At 36.3% G+C, this 21,984-nt stretch overlaps 1 protein-coding gene across 2 annotated transcripts in view; it reads left to right on the forward strand.

Annotated features, from left to right (window-relative positions):
- Positions 1 to 21,498, forward strand: part of TDRD3 (tudor domain containing 3) — a 98,712-nt gene extending 77,214 nt beyond the window's left edge. For both annotated transcript variants that reach the window (XM_026034314.1, XM_026034316.1), the window contains exons 13-14: positions 18,031 to 18,167; positions 21,240 to 21,498. In XM_026034314.1, the coding sequence (XP_025890099.1) occupies positions 18,031 to 18,150 (120 nt within the window). In that variant the 3' untranslated portion in view covers positions 18,151 to 18,167; positions 21,240 to 21,498. The remainder of the gene's footprint in view (positions 1 to 18,030; positions 18,168 to 21,239) is intronic.
- The last annotated feature ends 486 nt before the right edge of the window (positions 21,499 to 21,984 follow it).

A 21,984-nucleotide genomic window follows, 5' to 3' on the forward strand; every position in this document is an offset into this window, starting at 1 on the left:
TATATTTCGTTCTGTAAAGATCAGGAAACAACCTTTTACATTTATATTCTGAAGATTTTTACTATATGTGTATGTATGGTGAAAAATAGACATCTGTTTGTATCATGACTTTCTTCTTATTTCAATATTTTATATTTTGCCAAACATTATGGTGGAGGTTAGAACCTAGAAGTTGTTTTACCAGTTTAGGAATGTATTTGCCTTACGGAAGCTGAATTTTAAAAAGCTTTATTTGGGAATATCATAAAAATAGCGCTACTTTTTTTTTTTTTTAACAGAAATACACACTTTGCTGCTTATTTTTCCTACAAAGGCTGCACAAAAAGTAAACAGATTTGTATATTGATTTCCTTTCTTCATGATGAGTTGACTGGGCTTATTTTTGTTTCCTACCTATAGGTCATATAGCCAGGCTGGTGCTACTGCAGAGGCTGAACTGTTTCCTGCCAGCGGTCTTTTAACTTGAGTTGCTGCCTGTAGCTCTCAGGTGCCCTTATGGCCTCTCTTTTGTAGTTCAAAAGGCATCAGAAATTCTTCCGTGCTGACATATTACTATTCTCACAAAAGAAAATCATTTTTTATTTATTTTTTTCCCCATCCTACCAGCCGAGTTGTGAGGTGCCAGCCTTCCAGCTGTAGGATGGTTGCTCTTCTTTTAACCTTTGTTTCTGGGTTAAAAATCCGGTTTTCCTTTGCACTTTTGACAATAATCGTAAGTGGCATTTCTTGGACTGGAAGTTAGTCTTCACAGTCTAATAACTTGGTTTAAATAGYTGCTAACCTGAAGCCATGCTCCTTCTCCATGTTCTTCAGCTTATCTCTCACCTGTGTTCTTCTTTGTTACTCTCCTTCCATGTTGGATCATTCAATCATGCAGCCAGGATGAGTTTAATGAGATGGGAAACTCTTTCCTTTTTCTCTCCCGTTATCTTTTTTCTTTAGGGTTAGTTCATTAAAGCTGACATAAAGTGGTGGGACATGTGGAGAGAAGCTTCTGCCACTGATGTAGCACAGATGTAGCACAATGCTGCATCCTAACCTAGGCTTTGAGGCTGCCTGTGTTGTTCCTGGAGAGAAATAAGCATTTTTATGGGCCTTCTCAGTCTGTTCAGAGATTAAAGATACCTTTTTCAAAGTGTCCTTTTCTCTCGACTGATTCCTGAGGGAGCCTAAATGAATAACTTGAAGTCAGATAACTAAGTTTAGATGGATTATAGTCATGCAAAATTAAATGCCACCCAACAATTTCATGGTAAACAAAGGTTTTATGGTTTTCTTCCAAGATTTTACTGTTTTGTTGCAAAGAGGTCTTTGCAAGTACAGGATTTTGTTGCACCTTGCTCTTTACTTTTCTCTATTAGGATGCTGATTCCAGGTCTCATTCTGCACTTGCAGGTTACTTGGTCACTCACTGGAGTCATGCTCTGATCCTCAGSATTCTCTTTTAAGCTGAACACCACTGCTCACTTTTCTGTGTTTTAGYAATCCTGTCAAAATAGAAATCTAGAGAGCACACGAATGTGAATGAAGTTCTCATGCTGCTTATTACCTAATTCTTAGTGATAAGATGTATGTAACTTTGTGATATTTACTCCKTATGGGAGAAAACATCAGATTTTTAAACTGCATTCAAAAGTACCTCTTGTTCCTTCTGCTAATCCATATCATCAGCAGCAAGGACCTTGTTTTTTGGAAGTGTTCTGCTGATTTTATTTCAGTTCTTCCAGATAACACGACTGCTTAGCCATCTCGAAGACTTCTTACCAACACACGAATATGCTCTTTGTGAATTCTGATGTCCTAATATTGCCTGTTTTCCAGAGTCCTTTTTGAAAGAATGTGAAAGAATYAGCAAAAGCTTTAGTGGCTTTATTTCAAGGCATATATATATTTGCCATATATCTGTGTGTGTATATATATATATATATACACACATATACATATGCAGCCTGAATTTGAGATAGTTCTTAACTGTTTCCTCCAACACACTTTTTTTTGTGTGTTCTGCTTTCCAACTTAATGGAAAAMGACTTAGCTAGATGACCTTAAGACACCTTAATAATTAATTACATAGTGGCTGTTGCTCTGGGTCCTTGTGAATTTTCAACCCCTTTGATACCCTCTATGCTGCTATTTATCTTTCACACTGCTGGAAATGTAGAAGATAAACGTGTATTTCATGCAAGATACATCAAACAGCTGGGGGGGATTTTTTTTTTAATAATCACAATACCCATATATGTAAGAACACTTTTATTTTTGCTTAGCCATTGTACAATATGTATTAGTCATACAATTCATAAATATTTTTAATAATAAAATTATGTTTAGATTCCACACTTTTATAGTTCTTTGAGCCTCCTGTATGTAAGATTACAAAACTGTATCCTTCTGTTTCCTTATATGTAGCGGTGGTCACTGAATGAAAGTATTATAGTCCCAGCAAAAATTTGGCAAAAAGCCGTTGTAGAAATAAACTGCTTGTTCTCCTTGTAAAAGATGTAAGATTGTGCTAACAGCTGAAAAGCATGGAACGTTAAGGGCCTTCCTGACTCACTTAATAGTCTGTTGTGTGGAAAAGATTAAATAAAGGCAAGATAATACTTTAAAAACTTCTAAGTCTTAATTTTATTCTCTAAGCTGTAGGAATCTTTTTTCCTTAATAAATTATGAAAAAATGTAGCCTAAGTGCTTATCCTGTGATTTTTTTTTTCTCCCAAAACATAATTCTTTTATTTTTTTTTTACTCTGTATTTCCTTAGTCATGTGGTAGGTTTTGTTCCTCAGATTGTACTTATGTTTATACTTCTTTGTTTTCTATTAATGTCTGAGGGAAATTAAACAATTCTTTTACCAACTACATATGTATCTTTGTCTGGTTCCTCTCAGGGTGAGCTAGAGTTGAATTCATACGAACTCTTTCCTCATATTACTTTAAAAAAAATGCTAATTACAAATGATGTCTGTAGTTTAGTCTTCTTTTCCTGTATCTTGCACTATATTTTTCTAAAGAGACAAGAAAGCAGAAATTATTACCAAGGTATGTATGCTTGTAGTTCTTCCACAGCCTAATGCACTTTGCGACTCATTTATTTTGGACACCCCAATAAGGCAGGAGTCAAAGAGCAGCGCAGCATCTCGGACTGCAGTTAATACATGGCCAGAAGGTTTTTTGTTTAGAGAGCTGTTGTGAGCACTAATTTAGTAATGTCACAAAGCCATAGGAGTATCTGCAGGTGACTTCTTTAAAAATAATAAAAAAAAATGCAATAGACGAATACTTGGACTTAGGTGCCATTTTTCATGGCTACTCTTAATCTTTGCCCTGGATGTTCTTAGTATGACACCATGCTCTTTTTTGTGTGTGTTTTGGGTCAAGAAAGAAATCTTTGTGAGTAGTTATGTAGATGGAGGAGATACGAGATTCAGCCAAGAGAGAAATGATTTATCTGGCATCTGTCCTCATTGAATATAACCAGAAATTAGTTAACTGCAGCTGTTAAAATTTGAAGGCTCCTTAAATAGTTTTAAGACTACTCTAGCAAAACTGTTCATAAATATCTGCATCAGACTGTGAAATGTTTTCAGTTCTTTGGCTTCCATATCATTAGGAAAATCTCCATTAAGAACCACTGTATAGTTCTTAATTATCCATTGACTACATGAAGACAGTGGTTGTTTTTTGTTCTTGTTTTTTTTCTCTTTTTCAAAAGTTTGGACAGCCCTTCCTTCTGAGTGGTGGCATATATGTATTCATTACTTTGTTCTTAATCCAAAAATTCACTCGGGTAGACTTGATTTCTACAAATGACCTACTCTCATCTTTCCTTAAAGCTCTTTAGATTTGGAGTGTTATTGTACAGGGATGTGCCTTGAGATCCCATTTTGCATACATAGGGTGATTTCTGTTGCCAGTGTCATCTTAAACTAAGAGGTATTGACCTTTTATAGTTTCTCTTAGGCTTCCCTCTCCCCTCCATTTTTTGTCAAAGATTTCTAAAGTAACTGGAAATGTCTCCTTAAATTTCACCACTTCTGAAGAGCATTTTCATACATTCCATTACATGGAATCAACCTTCAGGTTATGTCTTGTCCCTTCTGTCAGGAAAATTATTTTCTTTTTTGCTTCTGTTTGCTTCCAGGAGGCAAGAGTTAGATACAAATGTAGAAAAACATTCATCCCACTAAACCACTTGTATAAATACTTTTTGTTTTAGCACCTCTATTTTCTGAGAAACTACATTTTTTTTTTAGACTTTAGTTTGGAATAGAGACAGATGATCACAAGTTATTTTCTTAAGTTAACACTTCTGCAGAAGTTTCTGTCCTTAGCAGAGCTGCACGAACTGACCTTTGAAGGTGCTGAAGGTAACACATTTTACTTTTTAAAACACTAGGAGCGGGCAGACTTCAGTTGAGAGGAAGTAATTTGCTGTTGCTACAAAACAATATCTCTCAATTTTTGCCTGTACCATTAGGCAAATGCATATCAAGCCTTGCAGAATGTGTTTTGAGTTTTCCACTCAAGCATTTCATATTCATCAGACTATAAAACAGCATTACAAGCTACTGCCAGTAATTAAGGTCAGATTAAGAGCACATTCTTTTTGTGGGTTGTAATCATTGGGAACACTTGAGACAGTTAAAATATGACACTTTGAGCATTACATTGATTTCCTTCTGTTTATATTTATTTATTTATTTACTTATTTATTTATCTGTTTGCCTCGTCTTGCTACTGAATGTGATCGTGTCCCATGTCAGGTGGTTGACTGGTGACTACCATAGGGACTCCTTTTGATGCACTGTGCCTTAACCTGTTTTAAGTATTGTTTTTGAACTAGCTAATACASGGTAAAAGTCCTTCAGATTCTCATTTTGTGACATTTTTGGAAGTTTTTGTGAGATTTTGTTTAGATTTTTGGAATTTTTATATTCAGATTACTCTTCACAACATTTTTTTGAGGCTGAACATGAATTTGTTCTATTTTAGGCACTGTGTATTTTTAGGGGTTTTGGGTTTTTTGATTTCAAAACATGCTAACAAAGTCTGACATTTAGAAATATCTGGACTATACTTGATGTACCCATTTCTCTTCAGATTTCCCAGTCTTCCCCACATCTCAGTTTTCTGATTTTATTCAATAATTAATGGATTAATTCAAAGGATTTCTTTAAATTAAAGAGGAAATCAGAGGAACTGATGTAATATTCTTAAAAATTGCTTTCTTGGGAAGAAAGACATGAGACTGTGAGTTGGTATGATAGAAGAGACATTATGACATACCTTATTTCTAGTGGAGTGTATTTGATTCTAGATATTATCCTCTCTTACTGGAAATTTGCACGTGTTGAATAGGTGTATTATGTATAGAAAAGATGCACTGAAATTTATCTAGTTTAATTAAAGTTTGTCTTCTTTTTGCTATTACAGTTTCAGCTGCTAGGTGCTAGAGTCCTGTAAAAAACTTTATTTGACAGTCTAGAGCCTGTGATCAGAATAGCCATTAACTTTTTTGCTAAATTAACCAGATGGTGCTCTTCGAGCCTTTTACTATAAAGCATATTTTGGCTAGAAATTTCACTGCTTTTATAATTCTGCTTTAAACCTCAGTGTGGTAGTGACCCAAATATAGAGAGGCRATATCTGTGATATATTTCCTAATAATAACACTAGGGAAGAGTCCCCCGTATTGTTGTGTGTTTGTCCATCTGTTCCCTCCCCTCTCCCCACTTCTAGCGTGCTGTTGAAGAGCCTATCGTTTTGTTGATAATATTTAAACATTCTGAGGTGCAGCAAAAAACAGCACAATTAAGAATGTGGGTAGCGCTTGCTTACTATATGAAAACAAACTTTGCAAAAGCTATTAAATATGGTRTTACTTGTTTCTAGACATAATGGCAGACACTGTGGCAGCCCTTTGTACCTGAAACAAGAAAGCCTTAAGTACACACGTGGGATGGATGTTTTAGTTCAGTCATATCTAGATAAAGTTTGGAGGGGTGACTGTTGGATATGGAGTGTTCTCCATTATTTCCATATTTACTAGGTCTCTTTATTGTTTTCTTCAGCCACCTTCTAATGGGATTCATCCTCCTGGTTTCCAGGACAAACAGATAAATATTTAATTGATAGATATGTATATATATTTAATTGATACATATACTTTATTGATGATATAGTTGTCATATRCTGGGTTTTGAAATAACCTCCAAGACCTCTAATTCTAAGTACGGTTTCGAAAAGGATCAAATATCTCTTGATGTATTCTRAAGTTTAATAGTAGTCAGATCCTTGTAATACTGAGGCCTAGATAAGTATGGCTGGATACTATTAGTAAYGAATAGCATATTCTCAGGCTGTTAATTGAAAAACGTGTGCATTGTATTTTTCAGTTACAGAATACTGAGTCTTTTAACTATATCATAATGTGTCAAGTTAGGAATAAGAAACTCTATCTTCTTTCAGTTTCAACTAAACAGTTTAAAAAAAACCACATTTTTTTCATAGGGGTTGTATAACTTGTCAGCCTGAATTAAACCTTTTTTCATTTTATCTGTATTTTCTCAAAAGTATATTTCACAGTAATCTTTTTAGACCATTCAGAATTAATACTTCTTTAGTCTTCTTGGGTTTATATAAATATGTGCAAAGATCTAAAGGCTGTATGTTTTCATTATTTATAGTACACAAATATAGTAACCATAGTTCCGTAAAACCTATTTTTAAGTATATATGTGGAAGGAAGATTATTTGCAGTTTTCCTGAACATAATTCTTTCAGAAACATTGTTTAAGGTTGGAAATAGGTAGTATTACTGTAATAAACACCTRTCATTAAACATCTGCCAAGAAATGGATGAATTCTGATTTATTGAGAGAGAAAAAAAGAGAATGTCAAAGATGTTGAGATTAATTCTGTATTCTTTTTAAAAAATAAGTGTGATGTTCAAGAGCTATTTGCCAAAGTGAAATATCCTTTATCTAAGAGTAAGATCCAGTGGAACAATAAATTTTTCATGGCTATGTATTTTTTCTTTCATTTTTCATGCATTTAGTACATTATTTTGTACATACTGAACATCAAGTGTAGGACCTTCCAACTTGGATGCGCTATCATGCAGGAGATGTAAGACAATATTTTATTTACTCAGAATCCTTGTTTCAGATTCTCCTATGGATAAGAAGTTCAATTATCACTTTCCTATATTTATTTTTTTTCCTCATTGCCCTATAATCTAAATATTTTTTTACTAAGACCTGGTTAGAAATGTAATTTCTGACTTCTTGCTTGGAATCTTTGAACTTTTATCATGTAGCTTCATTGCAATAGGTATAAAATAGTAGTTACTTGCTGAAATGATCAAAACTATGATGTGTATAKTTATTTTACAGCATCCCATCTTATTTATTTTCTCCCCACGTTGATCTCTTTTTCTGTTATCCTGGGCACTTCCTTTCTTTCCCTACTCTATCTTTGCTCTTGTAGCACATGGCCATGGGCCACGTGGCGTGTAGGAGAGAACGAGAGCAGGAACGTTTCGCTRTCGCAGTAACGTTTGCTCCTTTCCTGATGGGGCCTCCCTCAGGTTGTTTCCTCTCTSGAGGACACTGATGATGAACCTGCTTGAGTACTGTGGCCAACTGTGACATTTTGCAAGAACTTGGATGCAGATCTGAAGGGGCTTCCATTCTTCCTGTCCCTCAAGGCCCATCCCGCTCTTGCTGCTTTTCCCCATGCACCCAATGTCTCCTCTCCCTAGCAGCGAGGGGGTTTTACTCGTTTCTCTCACTGGCCTCTTTATTTCAGTATGTTGCCAGTGATCCCCGGGCCTGAGCGTCGCTGCTGCGCAAGCCCAGGCTGCCGCTGGAGGCCATGGTGGTGGCCGCCATCACAAATGGCCTCATAGGCCCCAAGCTCCATTATCGTTGACCTAGGTGAGGGGCTGAGCTCCCAGTGCCAGAAACCTTGGTCTCACATGGCAAGTTCCCCACCAGGGAAAGGAGGGGCAGCTGCTGAGCAAAGATCCATGTCTAGGCCTGGAAAAAAGGACTTCCTTGCACCGTAGCGGTGGGCGAGCTTCACCAAGGAGGGAAGGGCGGTGCTCCGCACGTGAGTAAACGCTGGTGCTTCGGGGTTGTCATCACGCAGGGCTTTGCTGCTTGTGCAAACTGAGAAGTTGGTAGATCTGGTCCTAACCTGGTGACTGATGACACACAGGCAAGGCCCACGCACTCCAGAGCAGAGCTTAGGACTTTCTGCTGCCCAGCAGCAGTTTGGGAATGGATAACGTTGACAAAGAGAGTGTTTTGTCCGCTGTAGTATTTGATCATAGAATCATAGAATCATAGAATCATAGAATCATAGAATGCCGAAGGTTGGAAGGGACCTCAGAGGTCATCGAGTCCAACCCCCCTGCTCACGCAGGGTCACCTAGAGCACGTGGCACAGGGCTGCATCCAAGCGGGTTTTAAAGATCTCCAAAGAAGGAGACTCYACAACCTCTCTGGGCAGCCTGTTCCAGTGCTTTGTCACCCTCACAGTGAAGAAATGCTTCCTTAAGTTCCTGTGGAACTTTTGATGCTTCAGTTTGAAGCCATTTCCTCTAGTCCTAATCCTGTCATAGAAYTTGCAGGATGACATAGCCTGCTTATTCCTATTTCCAATACTGGTGGAAAAGTAATTTAGAAATAAGTGAAAACCCACATGCTTTACTTTTAAATTTAAATGTTCAGCATTTATATAATAGAGGGCTACTGACTTTCAAACTAAGATGTTTGGAGGAGAGAGGAGTGTGGTTTCCAATCATTGCATTGATAGTTTCACCTCTAGGGCTTTTYAGAACTTTTTTTAAATTTAGCATGTGGGACATTTTTGAGTGTTTAAAATTCTTGCATGCATCTCTGGGTTTTTTTTTGCCATGTTTTAACTCTGAGATTTGTGGGTTTTGTGCAGTTAGGTATTCATAAATATGATGATATACACACTTACTGTGTATATGAACTTCAATTTGCTGTTGATATTGGGGTTTTCTATGCCAAATTTGAGGACAGCCAAGTGCGTATGCATGCAGTTCCTTCACCTGCAATATCACCACACTCCCTGATCTCCTCCTTTTATTTAGCTGTTGATGTTTAGCTTCTTCCCTAGCAGCAAAGCATAGATGATTGATTCCTTATGCTATTACTTAGTGCTTTCCTCACATCTAGTTTTCTGTCTGCACAATTTTCTGATTACTTGCTAAAATGGAGTATGGAAGGTGTGTGTTAATGTCCCGGGGAGAGATCAGCCCTTACTGCACACCTGATTTTAAAAACTGGCACGTTTATTGTCATAACTCCTGCTTATRGTGGTTGCTGTTACTGATTCCATATCTTTAGGTTTGTAAAGTATTTTGTTGAAAAAGTATCTCCATTTCCAGTTTGTGGTTTTCTTCTTGCTAAATTAAGAAAAATTTGTCCGGTGGATTAATGTGCTTTTCTTTAGATCTCAGTTCAGTGTTTCAATTTTTCTCTTAGATACTATTGAATATAAGACTATTAATATTTACAGTTCTATATTTATACTGGTCAGTATGAAGAAGCTTTTGTGAATCGAAGCTAGCATTACTTTTATGTTAAGAAGTCAACATAACCTATGGTTTTGGAATACAGTATGAATAATTTTATTTTTATATGAGACTTAAAGTTCATGATTTCTCTGTATTGAGAACATTGTGACAACTTGCATCAGGGAGTGATTGTGTCTCAGGGATGACTTTCACATGAAGATTTTTACATTTATTTTTATTTGCCACGGGGCAAAAATGTGATTCCAAGGAGAGTGCCATGTTGCTTTTAGCCATCTCACATTTCAGAATGATTTTTCCTCTTCGTCTATCCATCTATCTGGCATTTCTTGATCTTCCTGAAGAATCTCCAAGTCTTCTGTCAATTGGTCATTTAGGGTTTCTTGCCKCCCCAAAATAATCATGCTCAGAATAAATATTGTCCCGAAAGGACCTGYTAGAAGTTGTAACTGTAGATTTGTTAGAAATTGTGTAAAGCTTGGCTGTTTTCCTCACAACTGACAGTGCTGCACTTCAGTACACAGTGACGAGACAGCAGTGGRGGGTCGACACTACACCAGTCTGTCAGGATAACCCTGAATCACAGTTGTCCCTCTTACTCACATCTTATCTCAGAAATCGGTATGAATATGTAATTTTTAGGCCCAATCTAATGTAGACATGTTGTGTGCAATGAAAAAAAATCTGTGTATATCCAAATTAGAGAAAGGCATGGGAAGATTACTGTAAGAAACTGCTATTTTAAATAATATGCGCAATTTGCAAAGAAAATTGATCGAGAATAAATATGCTGAATTATTCTGTGATAGACACTTCAGAAAACATTCTTCCTACAAAGCTAGTACTTTGCTAGAGTTTAGAGCCCTGAAAAGTATTTACATTMGTGATGTTTCTGCTTGTAATATTTTAAGATTATACCCTAATTTTACTGTAAGTTAATATACCTTAAAACTTATTTTTTTATTAAGGAGTAAAAAGTATTTTTTGTAATGGTTCAAATTTTTTGTAAGTGTTCAAATAAACTTGAAGGAAAAAGTTTAAGGAAAAATTATAGGCACTTTAGCCAACATATTTTCTTTCAAGCATGGGATATGTAACTGAATTTCTGGGAAATAAATAAATTCAGGTAAATACACCTTTTAAATAACAAAAATAGTTATCCTCCTCTTCGATGTCTCTCATTTTAGCTTCCTGTATATTGTGTAATATACTGCAATTTTAAAGATTAAATTTTATTTTTTTCAGTATGGTTTTAGTCTGTGGGATGACTATTTTTTTTTTAAGCAGCGGAAGAATCTTATAGCCTACTTTTACTTTAGTTTATAGTCTGCTTTAAAAAATGRAAAAAATCAAAGCTTTGAGTACTCTATGAGATCAGCCGTGGCTGACTATGCAGAAAAAGGGAGGCTTAGGAAAAGAATTGAACTAGAAAAGCGGGAGCCCACTTGGGGTGCTAGCAGCAGGAGGTGCCTGTTGCTGAAATAGCAGGCAGCGTGAAACAGGCAGGAATCAGGACGAGGAGACGGAGTCGAAATGCACATGACAGAGAAGTTAATTTTGCAAGGAAGGAAATGCTCTTTCAAGTGAATCCAGCAAGTTTTTCATGCCGTGAGTGAAGCTTTAACTGATAAAGCAGCCGTTTATTTTCCATTTTGGGAATAGAAATGTCTYGGGCTGCTTTTGCCCCGTGTTTCCTGGCCATGCGCTCCGCCTCAGGGCCCTCCTCACCCAGGCCCTGGTGCTCCCCCCTGACCAGCCCACAGAAAACTGCCCTATCTTGTTGCAAGAGCTCACTGMCCATGAACAAGTTTTAGTGCTGTAGCACAGGGATGGGAGCAGAACCATCTGCCCCTCAGCAGCAAAGGAAAGAGGCCACTTATTTGTAGCTAGTAATCTAGGGAGCTGCTAAGCTACAATATGCAGCATCYTAAATATACCCGAACAGAACATGCCACAGTAAGAGTTTGTATGTGTAACATAACTTCTATCCTGCTCTTCACTGGCACCACCCGTTCCTTGCACTGTAAGCCTGAATTATACAAGCAATAATGAAATCTATAATAGATGTGAGTACTGTGATCTCTAGCCTCAGGTGAGTCTAGCCTCAGACTTCCTGCATTTGGATCACTCTCTGAATGYATCTTTTTCTCAGAGGTTCAGCAGGAAGTTGTTCCAGGCACTGTGGGTCTGACTCCAAACAAGCACTCACCTCAGGAACTGCACCTATGTGAAAGTTTCCAAACATTTATTTGAATGGTCTAAAAGAAGCCTTGCAATTGGAATTTATTGAGAAAGCTTTGCAAATAAAGATCTTTATTTTGAATTGTATTTAGTTTTGTTAATATCTTTTTAACTGTTGGCATTGTAGCTGCATTCCACAGTTGTRAAATCAATTGAATTTTTGATATATTGGTAGGTAGAGTGGACTGGTATTCCTTGTTCATTCACCAAGATCTGCTCGTAAAGTACAGTGGTGGTGCCAGCTCTTCACATTCAGGTTATGTGAGCCCAGCGAATGACACTGAGTGTGCATAAAGTCCTGTGTCTATGCTTGTTAACTTCATGGGTGGCTTCTGATATGGAACAAAGATATCAGTAGTAAGAGTAGATTTTTATTGCCAAATTTTGAATAAAGGTTGAAATTCAAAAAAAATGTGCATCCATTCTTAGTCTAAAAGTATAGTATGCTTGTTGTTTTGTGTTTTGTTTTGTTTTTTTCCTTTTTTTCCCTAAATGTGCTGTGAAAGGCTTAAAACTGTCTAAAATATTTGGGAACGGCAGTGATACTCTTCATGGGAAACCCAGAAGAGCTAAGAATAATTGTCTGTGGTTGAGCTTTTTTTGAAGTGATGACTTAAACAGCATTTAAATATCCCTTTACTGGGGTAGGAATTTGCATTAGTGCCTTCTATGTGCTTACTTCTGTAAAAAAAATGCTGCCTAGTGATAGTAAATGAGGTTAGCAACTAATAGACTATTATTCTGAGCCTGCATATCAGAGTATATCTTGGTTTACATAGTTATGCATACATTTTTTTTTCAAGTGGACCTACTAGAGGTTGTGCTGCTGTTAACAGGACAGTGTCTGCTCTTCCAGGCAAATGATAAGAGACGCTACAGCTAAGCTCTGGCCCCGGGCACTCTTGGATCCAAACCTATTAATATAATACTTGTGTTAAAACCACAGATATACTTTCTATTTCCAGATTAGTTGAAATCTCAACAGCATGGGAGGGTATTAAAATAATAGCCTTTATTAATCTTCATAAGCCTTTAATGGTAATTTTTATGGCCTATTTATAAAGTCTTTTTTTTCCCCTAAGCCTTTACAACTACTTGGTTATAAATCAGATTTTTGTCTTTTTCTTATAAGATGTATTTTTTTTGGTATTCATTCTTATTCAAAGAGAATCATCTGCTTTTGGAATAGGATTTGGATTGTGGTGCTCCRTGGATAGTACTTCATACGGCATTTCAAGTCCTTGAGTCCCAGGCATTCACAGATGAAGTACTTGATGCTGATGACTTAGTTCTTGATGAAGGAAGTTCGTAGAAGTCTAGAAAAAATACTGTATGATGGGCATGTCTGAGCTCAGCTTTTTCATATCTCAGTTTTAAATACCTGAAAAAATCAGATATGCACTGCCATTCTAACTTGTTATTACAATAATTGTCTTATTCATTTCCTTCCTTTGCTTGCTTTTGTTTTCTTTCCCTCCCTATCAACCTGTCAGGATTCAATATTTCCCACAATTGTGTTAAGTGTTGGTAGCTGAAGTGCAGGGAACGTTGTCCAAGGTGGGCGTMGTGCAGATACTAGAAAACACAGTTCTGTTCCCAGGATATTGGGTAAATAGTGCACAATAAGTCAAAGAGATGGCAATAACAAAAATAYGTTTTTCTGGAGTAGTTCACTAGTATAAAACCTCTCTTGGTAACGGAAGGAGAATGGAAATAGCCCAGGAGAGGAGGTGGGAGATACAGAGGTTTGTGGCTACAGAGCCACAGAGCTACAGATATACAGAGGTTTGTGCTTTATGAAATGCAATCTGGGTGAKAAACAGGTAGGAAAGGAATAGTTTAGAATGAGTCAAAAGCAATGGAAAAACAGAAAGCAGGAGCAAGACTGGAAAAATAGGGTTAATGACAAAATAGGTGACCTAGGTGACTGAAGTTACAATGGAAAACAATGTAGATGATGACTGAAAAAAGTTTTAGGCAGAAGAATAGGAGAAACAAAGAAGTAACTATTAAAAATATCAGATTTTGACTACATGGAGAGGATGCAGTTCTAGAAAAGAGAAGACAGTTTTGAGCATGGAATGGAGGGATTTTACAGTTAGGGAGATAAGGGAGATGAGCCCAGAAAAATAGTCAAGCAGGATATAAAATGAGGTAGCGATAAAAGAGAGCGGAAWAGCAGTGGTGCTTGAGAGTCACTGATCAAGTAATGGTGGGAGAGAAAAGAGAAATACTTTTAAAACAAGAAGCTATGCTTAAAAAGATAGGACTTGGCAAATTATTATTTTGAAGAATATTGGATCCTATTTGAGATAAAAGCATTAGACCGGAGAAGCAGATGACAGGATGTTTGACATGAAGGTGGAAAAAACTTGAGCAAAAATGATCAGTAACAGTGTGTGTTTGGCAGGGGAGCAGCTACACATACAGTAGTAGATAACTGTTGAAAGCTGTTCTGTGGCTAATTTTTATTATCATTTATTGCAATGTCCATTTTTATTACACTCAAAAGGCTCTAAAAAGTGAATTTGATTTTCACATTTCACTGCTGGCTATTGTAAGAAAACTGCTCGAGTCTGTATCCTTGGCTTGAGCCTCAATGCCTGTATCCCAAATGTTCATTCTCCATATATGACAAACACATCAAAACAAATACGTGTAAGACAATTCCTAATTTTAATTTAGTTTGATGAAGTTCAAAGGGTCAACAACATTAGCTTCTGTGAGGTCTGAGGAAGACTTTCTGCTGCAGAAGTTTACACTACTTAATTCTCAACAAGAGGCTGCGTTTGTTAAGGTGATGCAGTAACCTATTTMATTTATTATCTTTTTGAGCAAAGACTGTCAAGGTCAGGAAGAAATTGAAATGTCTGTTTCATTACAGTCTTTTGAAAACATTAATAGGCTTTAAAATTTAAAACATTACTAAGCTTTCAGTCATGCATAGATGTCAATTAGTTGTCCAGTTTAGGAAAAATCCAAATATCTTGCAGATGAAAATGCAACATTTTATTCTTGAGAGAAAGTAATCCTTTTTATTTTATGTTGAAGCTTTYGCAGTTTAGAGAAGTGATGTAATTACATTTATAGTTTATTCTTTGGCAAATAATATTTTTCTTCAACTGTTCAAGCTGCTTGAAGTATAATTCAAAGAGTGGGAGGCATTTCCACTGTTAAACCACCTCATTAGCTTTGAAAATTTAGATGATAGTTTTTATAGGTTTTCTTGTCTGTGATAGGAGATACTAAATTGGACTAGACCTGTGAAAGTCACAGTGTAAATTCTAAAAAGTTGATGAGTGGAAAGGTGACAACATTTGATGATTTTGCAGATAGTGTTAGGGCTCACAGGATTGCAAAACACAAATACCTGCATGTTGGCTGGGGGGTTGTTTGGGTATTTTAAAGACAGACCCATTGCCTTTAATTTAAACGTACCATTTACGTAGAGAGCAGTTCTGTGGTACTGAGAAACTGAGCTGAAAAGGCAAATCCAAACRGGACTTTTGGCTTGACAGTGCTTTTCCTCATTTTGATAATATTTATAATTATCCAAGTTCAAACATCTTCACAGATGTTAATTGGATACCGCTACATTAAGCTGACATGTTCATATGCTTAAATTTTATCACCTCAGATTCTGGGTTAATGATGTAAGTACTCTCAGCGTTCAAAAAAAAACAGAGGTAGAAACCAATCTAGAATCTCTAATCACTCCCGCTTTAAAACTTGAGTTCTAAGACCATTTGTTAGTACCTTTTACAATTTTGACTTCTTAAAAAAATAAACGCTTGAGGTTTGTGAATATGTAAACCCTTAGTGAGCACTGACTGATCCTCCCACAGGAAGGTGCTGCCATGTGCATTGCTATTCTGTACATTTATTATGCTATGACACAGAGAGTCCAGACTCTCTTCAGAGGTGAAGATGGTTGCAGCCTAAGGATAGTTTTCCCCTTACTGGAGAGAATTTCTCTTTCAGGTCTGTGCTTCTGTTTAACCTGTATCGTTTGCCTGTTTCAGGAGTTTGTTTTAGCACTGGCATAAAATAGGAGCCGTTGTCCAAGTGCTGAAAAACTGAAGCTTTTCTTCCAGGTCGTGTTTTTACATGATCCTTTCTGCTCTTTCTGTAATTAGTATGAACATCCTATGTCARTAATGTGTTATCAGAAAACATTTCCTGCTACTTTGTTTCTTTCTTTTTGATAAACAGAATCTCTGAAATTTGCAGTGAAGGTTTTTATAGCACTGGATGCAGTAAAGGAGACACAGGACTGGCCTTGTGGCAGAATGCCACAGGCCTCAGCTCCACCCTGGCCACGGTGAGGCTAGAGGATTTGGAGCAATCAACTCGGATGTGACTGTGTGGGAAATCTGGAATGGAAATGGAATTTCATTTCTCTGCACTTACTGCAGAGTGTCATCCTATGTGGCACTTCCAGGACTGGGTTCTGGGAGTCCACCTGGCCACAGGAATGTCTTATACGTAGCRTGAGACCTTAGCCTGAACAGCAGGAGTGTCACACACTTATTTTAGAAATGCCTGTTGATCAGTATTCAGGTTGATTTTGACCTGGCATTGTTGCTTGAGTAAGACAGGACTTTTTGCAGAGGAAAGTTGGGTTGTGTTTCCTTTCTGACTCTTACAAATGAAGGATTTTATGACTGTGATTCGCTTATTGGTCATTAAGTGGAAGTGGGCTGTAAGAGAGCTCCTAGATTTGGAGTTGTTGATGAGCTTTTATGAATCCTCCGCTGTTCTTGGTGTACTTCCTATACRTTTCTGTATGTTCCTATATTCTGAGTGAAAGGGCACTCTGAGTTATTCTTTGCACCATATTGCCTCCAGAACTAGTATTTACWTGGAAACTTTGGCTGATTTTCACTAACCAAGTTGTGTGTTAGCATCTCCTGCCTGTGAGCAATTGCAGATTATATCAACTCAAGACTAAAATCAACAGGACCTGCCACTATCTATCCAAAACACCTGCAGTTTATTACCTAGTATCATATGTGTTCGAAATCCAATCTTTTGTTCAATTTAATGGCCTCTATTTCCATGAGAGAGTATTGGATTCTTTTGGGGGAAACAGAAAGCAGGAATTATTATCATCAGCATTGAAAAGGAGAAAATTGGAAACAGATCTGTTAAGTTTCCAATGTTTAATTATTTTCTGCACTAGAAGATCTGTTGCCTTCTCGAGTCTGATTTTAGGATTGTAAAGACCATTGCAACTGCTTCCCTAAGAAACCACTGGACAATCGTGTTCTCACACTCAGGACCATTTCCTTTATCAGTCTGACTAAACTTCTGTTTTTTTCTATTTCTTTGTTATAAAATATAGTGCTCTAAAAATTATTCCCGATTTTTAATGTATATCTCCTTAAAATATTTTATCATGTGAATGATTTCAGTATTTCCTTAAGCATTTTCGGTATTTATTTTGTTGTTTTCTTTGAGTATTTCTCAGCCAAGCTAAATATTTAGGTATTTTAATCTTYCTTATAAAACATTCTACAAACTCTTCATAATTATTCTTGTAATTTGATCTCTGTGATGTTAATATGCACAGGAGTAAATGCACTATTACATTACTTGGAACTTGCCTCTTCTTTCATTATTCAGAGACTATGTTTATTATGCTTCATGTAGCAGATCCATAATAAAAGTTCTTTCCACTGTTACTCGTAGWCTTTTTTTCAATATTTGAGCGTCACAGATTTGTATCTTCTTCTGTTTCAGACGTGCTTCTAGGATATATATTGTTAGATTTTTTGCTTGCATTTTCATTCCCTATTTCTTTTAGTTTTGCACACATTCTGCAACTCCCGAAAGGTGATTTTTCTCCTGTCSTAGCAGGTCATGTAGGTTACCATGCTTCTTGGGATTGTTGCCTGTATGACTCTTGGAAAATAATTTTTGCTCCCCTTCAGATACTTTCTTGCAAGTATTTTAAAGCTTCTGCCACTGTCTTGGGGAGCTGGGGTTTGAGATGCGCCACTTTTGTTTCTGTTAGCTTTCCCAGGCTGGAAAAAGGGAGCTACTTGTTCCCATTATGTCACTGATTTTTCTTAAGTGGTCATCAGCACAGAAGTAGCAGTTCCCATGCATGCATTCATTCATGCCTGTTTGTCTGGGTGCGTATGTATGTGTGTGTGCATATACTTATGCATAATTCCTTTGCCTGTTCTTAATTTAAACCAATGCTATTTACCTGCAGGAGGAGGATGAAGAAACATATGAACAAACCCTGGAGTTCCGCAGGGGTGGTGACGGTCAGCCGAGGCGGTCCACACGACCTACCCAACAGTTTTATCAGCCCCCAAGAGCTAGAAACTGATTAATAAGAATTAAAAGGTAAATACGTGATGCTCACGTTTTATTTATGGGTCTAGATTTCAAGAAAAGCATTTTGGAGTTGTTATATACTTCAGTGTTCCTCATTCTTTGTGATGTTTGTGAGAGGGCTTCCCACAGCTTTGCCAGTAGCAGGTAGGTATAGGAGCTGTAAACATTGAGCTGAAGGTAATGAACATATTTGGAAAAAAAACAAATTGCTGTAGTTATCATGATATGAACAAATAAACTGTTTACAATTCACAGAAGAACATTGTTTMTGATTTTAAAAAAGTAATAGTAAGCAAACAGTAAGGTTTAGGGTGTTCAGTATGTCTGTGTTTAGTAATGGCAATCTATTTATAAATTGTAAGGCATAAGCCCAAATAGAGAACTGTAGGTTCATAGGTTCATAGTTGTGTCTTCTCAGTTTAGAAAGCTCCCTTTGCAGGCATCTGTGTGGAAGATGCATTTTGCAATTGGTCCTGAATTTTTTTTAGTGATGTGGATCACTGTAGATTACAAGACATAGATATCATTTTTTTCCCTTGAGATTTTCTAACTGTAGGAAGAGGCTACATATACCAGTAGGAAAGAGAGAGAAAAAAATGCCTTGGAAGATAACTATATTTTTATGTACTATGGAGAGACTTGTGTGCATAAGAAATCTTTTTCCTGATACTTTTACACTTTGTAGCAGCAATGATTTTTCTCTTTTTCTACATACATTGGGCTATCTACTTCCCTGAAGCACATGAATGCAGTCACTGCTGCATTTGGATTGTCTGCCTCTGTTCATGGTCTGATATGCTAGTTTCAATGAACCACGTATATAATTTTTTTTTTCTATCATTTTGCTTTTTCATGGAAAGGAAAATTTGTAATTYTCCTATTGAAATCTATGATTTAGTGACCTTGCCATTGAATGATGAGGTACAGGTCCTAACGATATGCACCATACTCTGAAGCTTGAGGATATACTTGAAACTATAATTCGTTAATCTTCCCCTCGTAATAGAGGATTATGTGTCACACTAAAATAATACATCTCTTGATGTTTGTACTTAGAAATTTTAAAAGGCCAATCAGATAAACCAATTGTAATTCTTTCACTAATCAAAAGTATTACATCCATCCTACTTGTGCATCTTTTTCTAAATATCTTATTTTAAATGGTTGCCTCAAAGTTTGTTCTGAATAAAGAAAGTTTTGTGAAGTCTTATCTTGTGAGCATCTACCATGGATTTTCATCTTGCATCTGTTTTTTTTTACTAGCTTATTTTTGCTAAACGTTTCTTAGTTCCTTTCATTGCTGTAATCCTCCATTCCTGTGACTGAATGGGTGCTCTGCATCTCTACAGCTTTTGATATTTCTGACATGTAATAAGAAAAGATTTTGCATGTTTAGTCATATACTAAAATACCTTCATTTGGGGAGTACTAGCAGTATGAAGAGTACAATTCATTCCTGATTCTTTTTTCCTCTTCAATACTCTATTTTGATTTTCTATTTTAAGTATATCAATCACCATCAGTAAACATAATTAATATATTATGTGATTAAGTGATAATTAGATATTAAATGATAATTAAAAATTAAGTGTTAATTATAAAGCAAGCAAAAACACTCTATGCCTTGAGTTGTAAACTAACTCTCGGTAGCTCAAAAAAAGTATAATTTTATTAGCCCAGTGTAGAGGACAGTCAGAAAGATTTTTCATGTTTTTAGATCATTTTGGTATATCTCTAATTTTATAATGTAAACCTAGGAAAGCGTACTTTGCTTTTGTTAGCTGACAGGAGAGAGAATTCAGATATCCAGAGAGATGGATAGGTAGCTCCTGTGTCCCAAGGAGAGTGAACTACATGTTCACAGATGAGGAATAACTTTACTAAAGTGTAAATTGTTACTCTTTGTTGATTGTACTCTTTCTTGCACCTTGCGTGATGATTCTGGCAGGATCCTGATTTAAATCGACTTCGTATATCATTTGTCAAAGGATATCATAAAGGGGTTAGATGCAGGTTGTGAATAGTGTCAGTAAAGCAACTTGAAATTTACGATTTGTCAGTGGTCTTTTTCAGGAGRAAAAAAAAAGTCTGGCCAGAAATTGAGAAGCAAGAGATATATTCTGAATAGGAGATATGGGAGGGAGGTTTACTTAATCTTAGCTAGTTTTCTGTACTCGTTACAGTCAAAGCAATCCTTTTTTTTAACCTAGAATTTGTAATGGGGCTTATTTTTTTTTTCTCTGTCAATGTGTTATAGTGAATATTTTGAAGACGGAATGTCCTCTTCCTTTCACTTAAAGAAGGTGGCATTTAAGGTCATCCCTGATTCRCATCAAAACATGAAATTTTGCTTAAGAACACTGTATTACAATTTTTTAAGGCTAAATCTATTGTAGTGCTGAGACCACCTTTCCTCTGCTAGATTTGCTTTCTGAATTTAGTGTGGAGTCCATTAAAACTGAACCCATTTAAAGTATTGAGTTGAGAGTCCATGGCCTCACTGTAGATTGTTTAGGATATGAGTGAAATATTAGTTTTAACGGGTATATAAAATAAGATATTCCCCTAGAGAGTAAAGATACAAGAATTAGAAATTACCTTCAATAAATACATCTCCTGAGATTAAATTTTCTGCTTTAGAAGGTCATGATARTATGAAGGAAAGGAGTAAGTAATCAGAAATTCATGTTTTGAGGGGCCATTGCTTTTGAAGCAGCTTGAAAGGACCTGAGATTTCTTCGTCATTATTAGTTTCTTGGGTTTTCCTTTGCTCAGTGACAGAATTAATCTGCTCCTTGTYGGACTTGCTATAAAATCTGTCCTGAAGTACTTTCCAATGGAGAAATCACATTTTTGTTAAGAGTCATTGCCTAAAAGTGTTCTTTCCATGTATTATACCAATCATATCTATTGCATTAGAGTGCGACCTTCTGATTTACTCTTTTGAAAACTCATATCTCTTCAAGTACAAATTAAGAGACATACCTATTCTTTTGGAAGAAAAAGAAATGCAGTAAAGCGTATGTTGCAGAAAGAGCAGAATTTGTGTGCTTATTTATTGTTCCTTTTTTTTTTATTTAGCAATCTTCTCGGAGTGAGGAGAAATTCACTGGCAGCTCCAACTTGCTGAAGACTTCTAGAAGAACTTCTGATTTTTACCAAGAAACAGGCTGGAAAAAAAGAAAGCTGGTGTAAGTGGGAGAAATTCAGATGGGACACGTCAAAAGAGACTTTCTTAAAGTTCTTAGCTATGTGAAGCGGAATACTTTTTACATATGAAAGAAGCAGATTGTTATTGCTGCCATCAATAAAACCACCRTGCACTATTCTGTTCTTTGCCTTGTATTCTTTTTACTGAGCCTCCATTGTTAGTTTACATAATAATTATGGTTATTATGTATTATGATCGTATTAATTTTGAATTGATTTTGGTTTTAATCCTGCATCTGGTGAAGTACAAACTTCTGTTGTCTCAAAAGCAGGCAAGATTACTCCTTTAGTTTAGATTTTAGGGTAACATCAATACATTCAAAATTATAAATCAATTTAAATTAATAATTTAAAATTCCAGCTAATTACTGTAAAGTGAACTTCTGAATACATTTGTGCATTTCTCTTCCAAAGAGAATTCTTTGCTGAAGGCCAGAATTAAGGAATTTGTCTGTTATGTCGCTCATGAACACTGAAAGGTGGATGGAAAAAGATATTAGGCAGTGTTACAAGCATTGTTTTCTTAATAATTCTAAGTAAATATTTTTGGAAATATTTATGTCATAAAAATAGAAACATTTCTAATACAGCAAGGTAGTTTAAACTTGAAAAAAAA

Source organism: Nothoprocta perdicaria, unplaced genomic scaffold, assembly GCF_003342845.1.
Source record: "Nothoprocta perdicaria isolate Ctin4 unplaced genomic scaffold, notPer1 scaffold_142, whole genome shotgun sequence".
NCBI classification, from domain to species: Eukaryota; Metazoa; Chordata; class Aves; order Tinamiformes; family Tinamidae; genus Nothoprocta; species Nothoprocta perdicaria.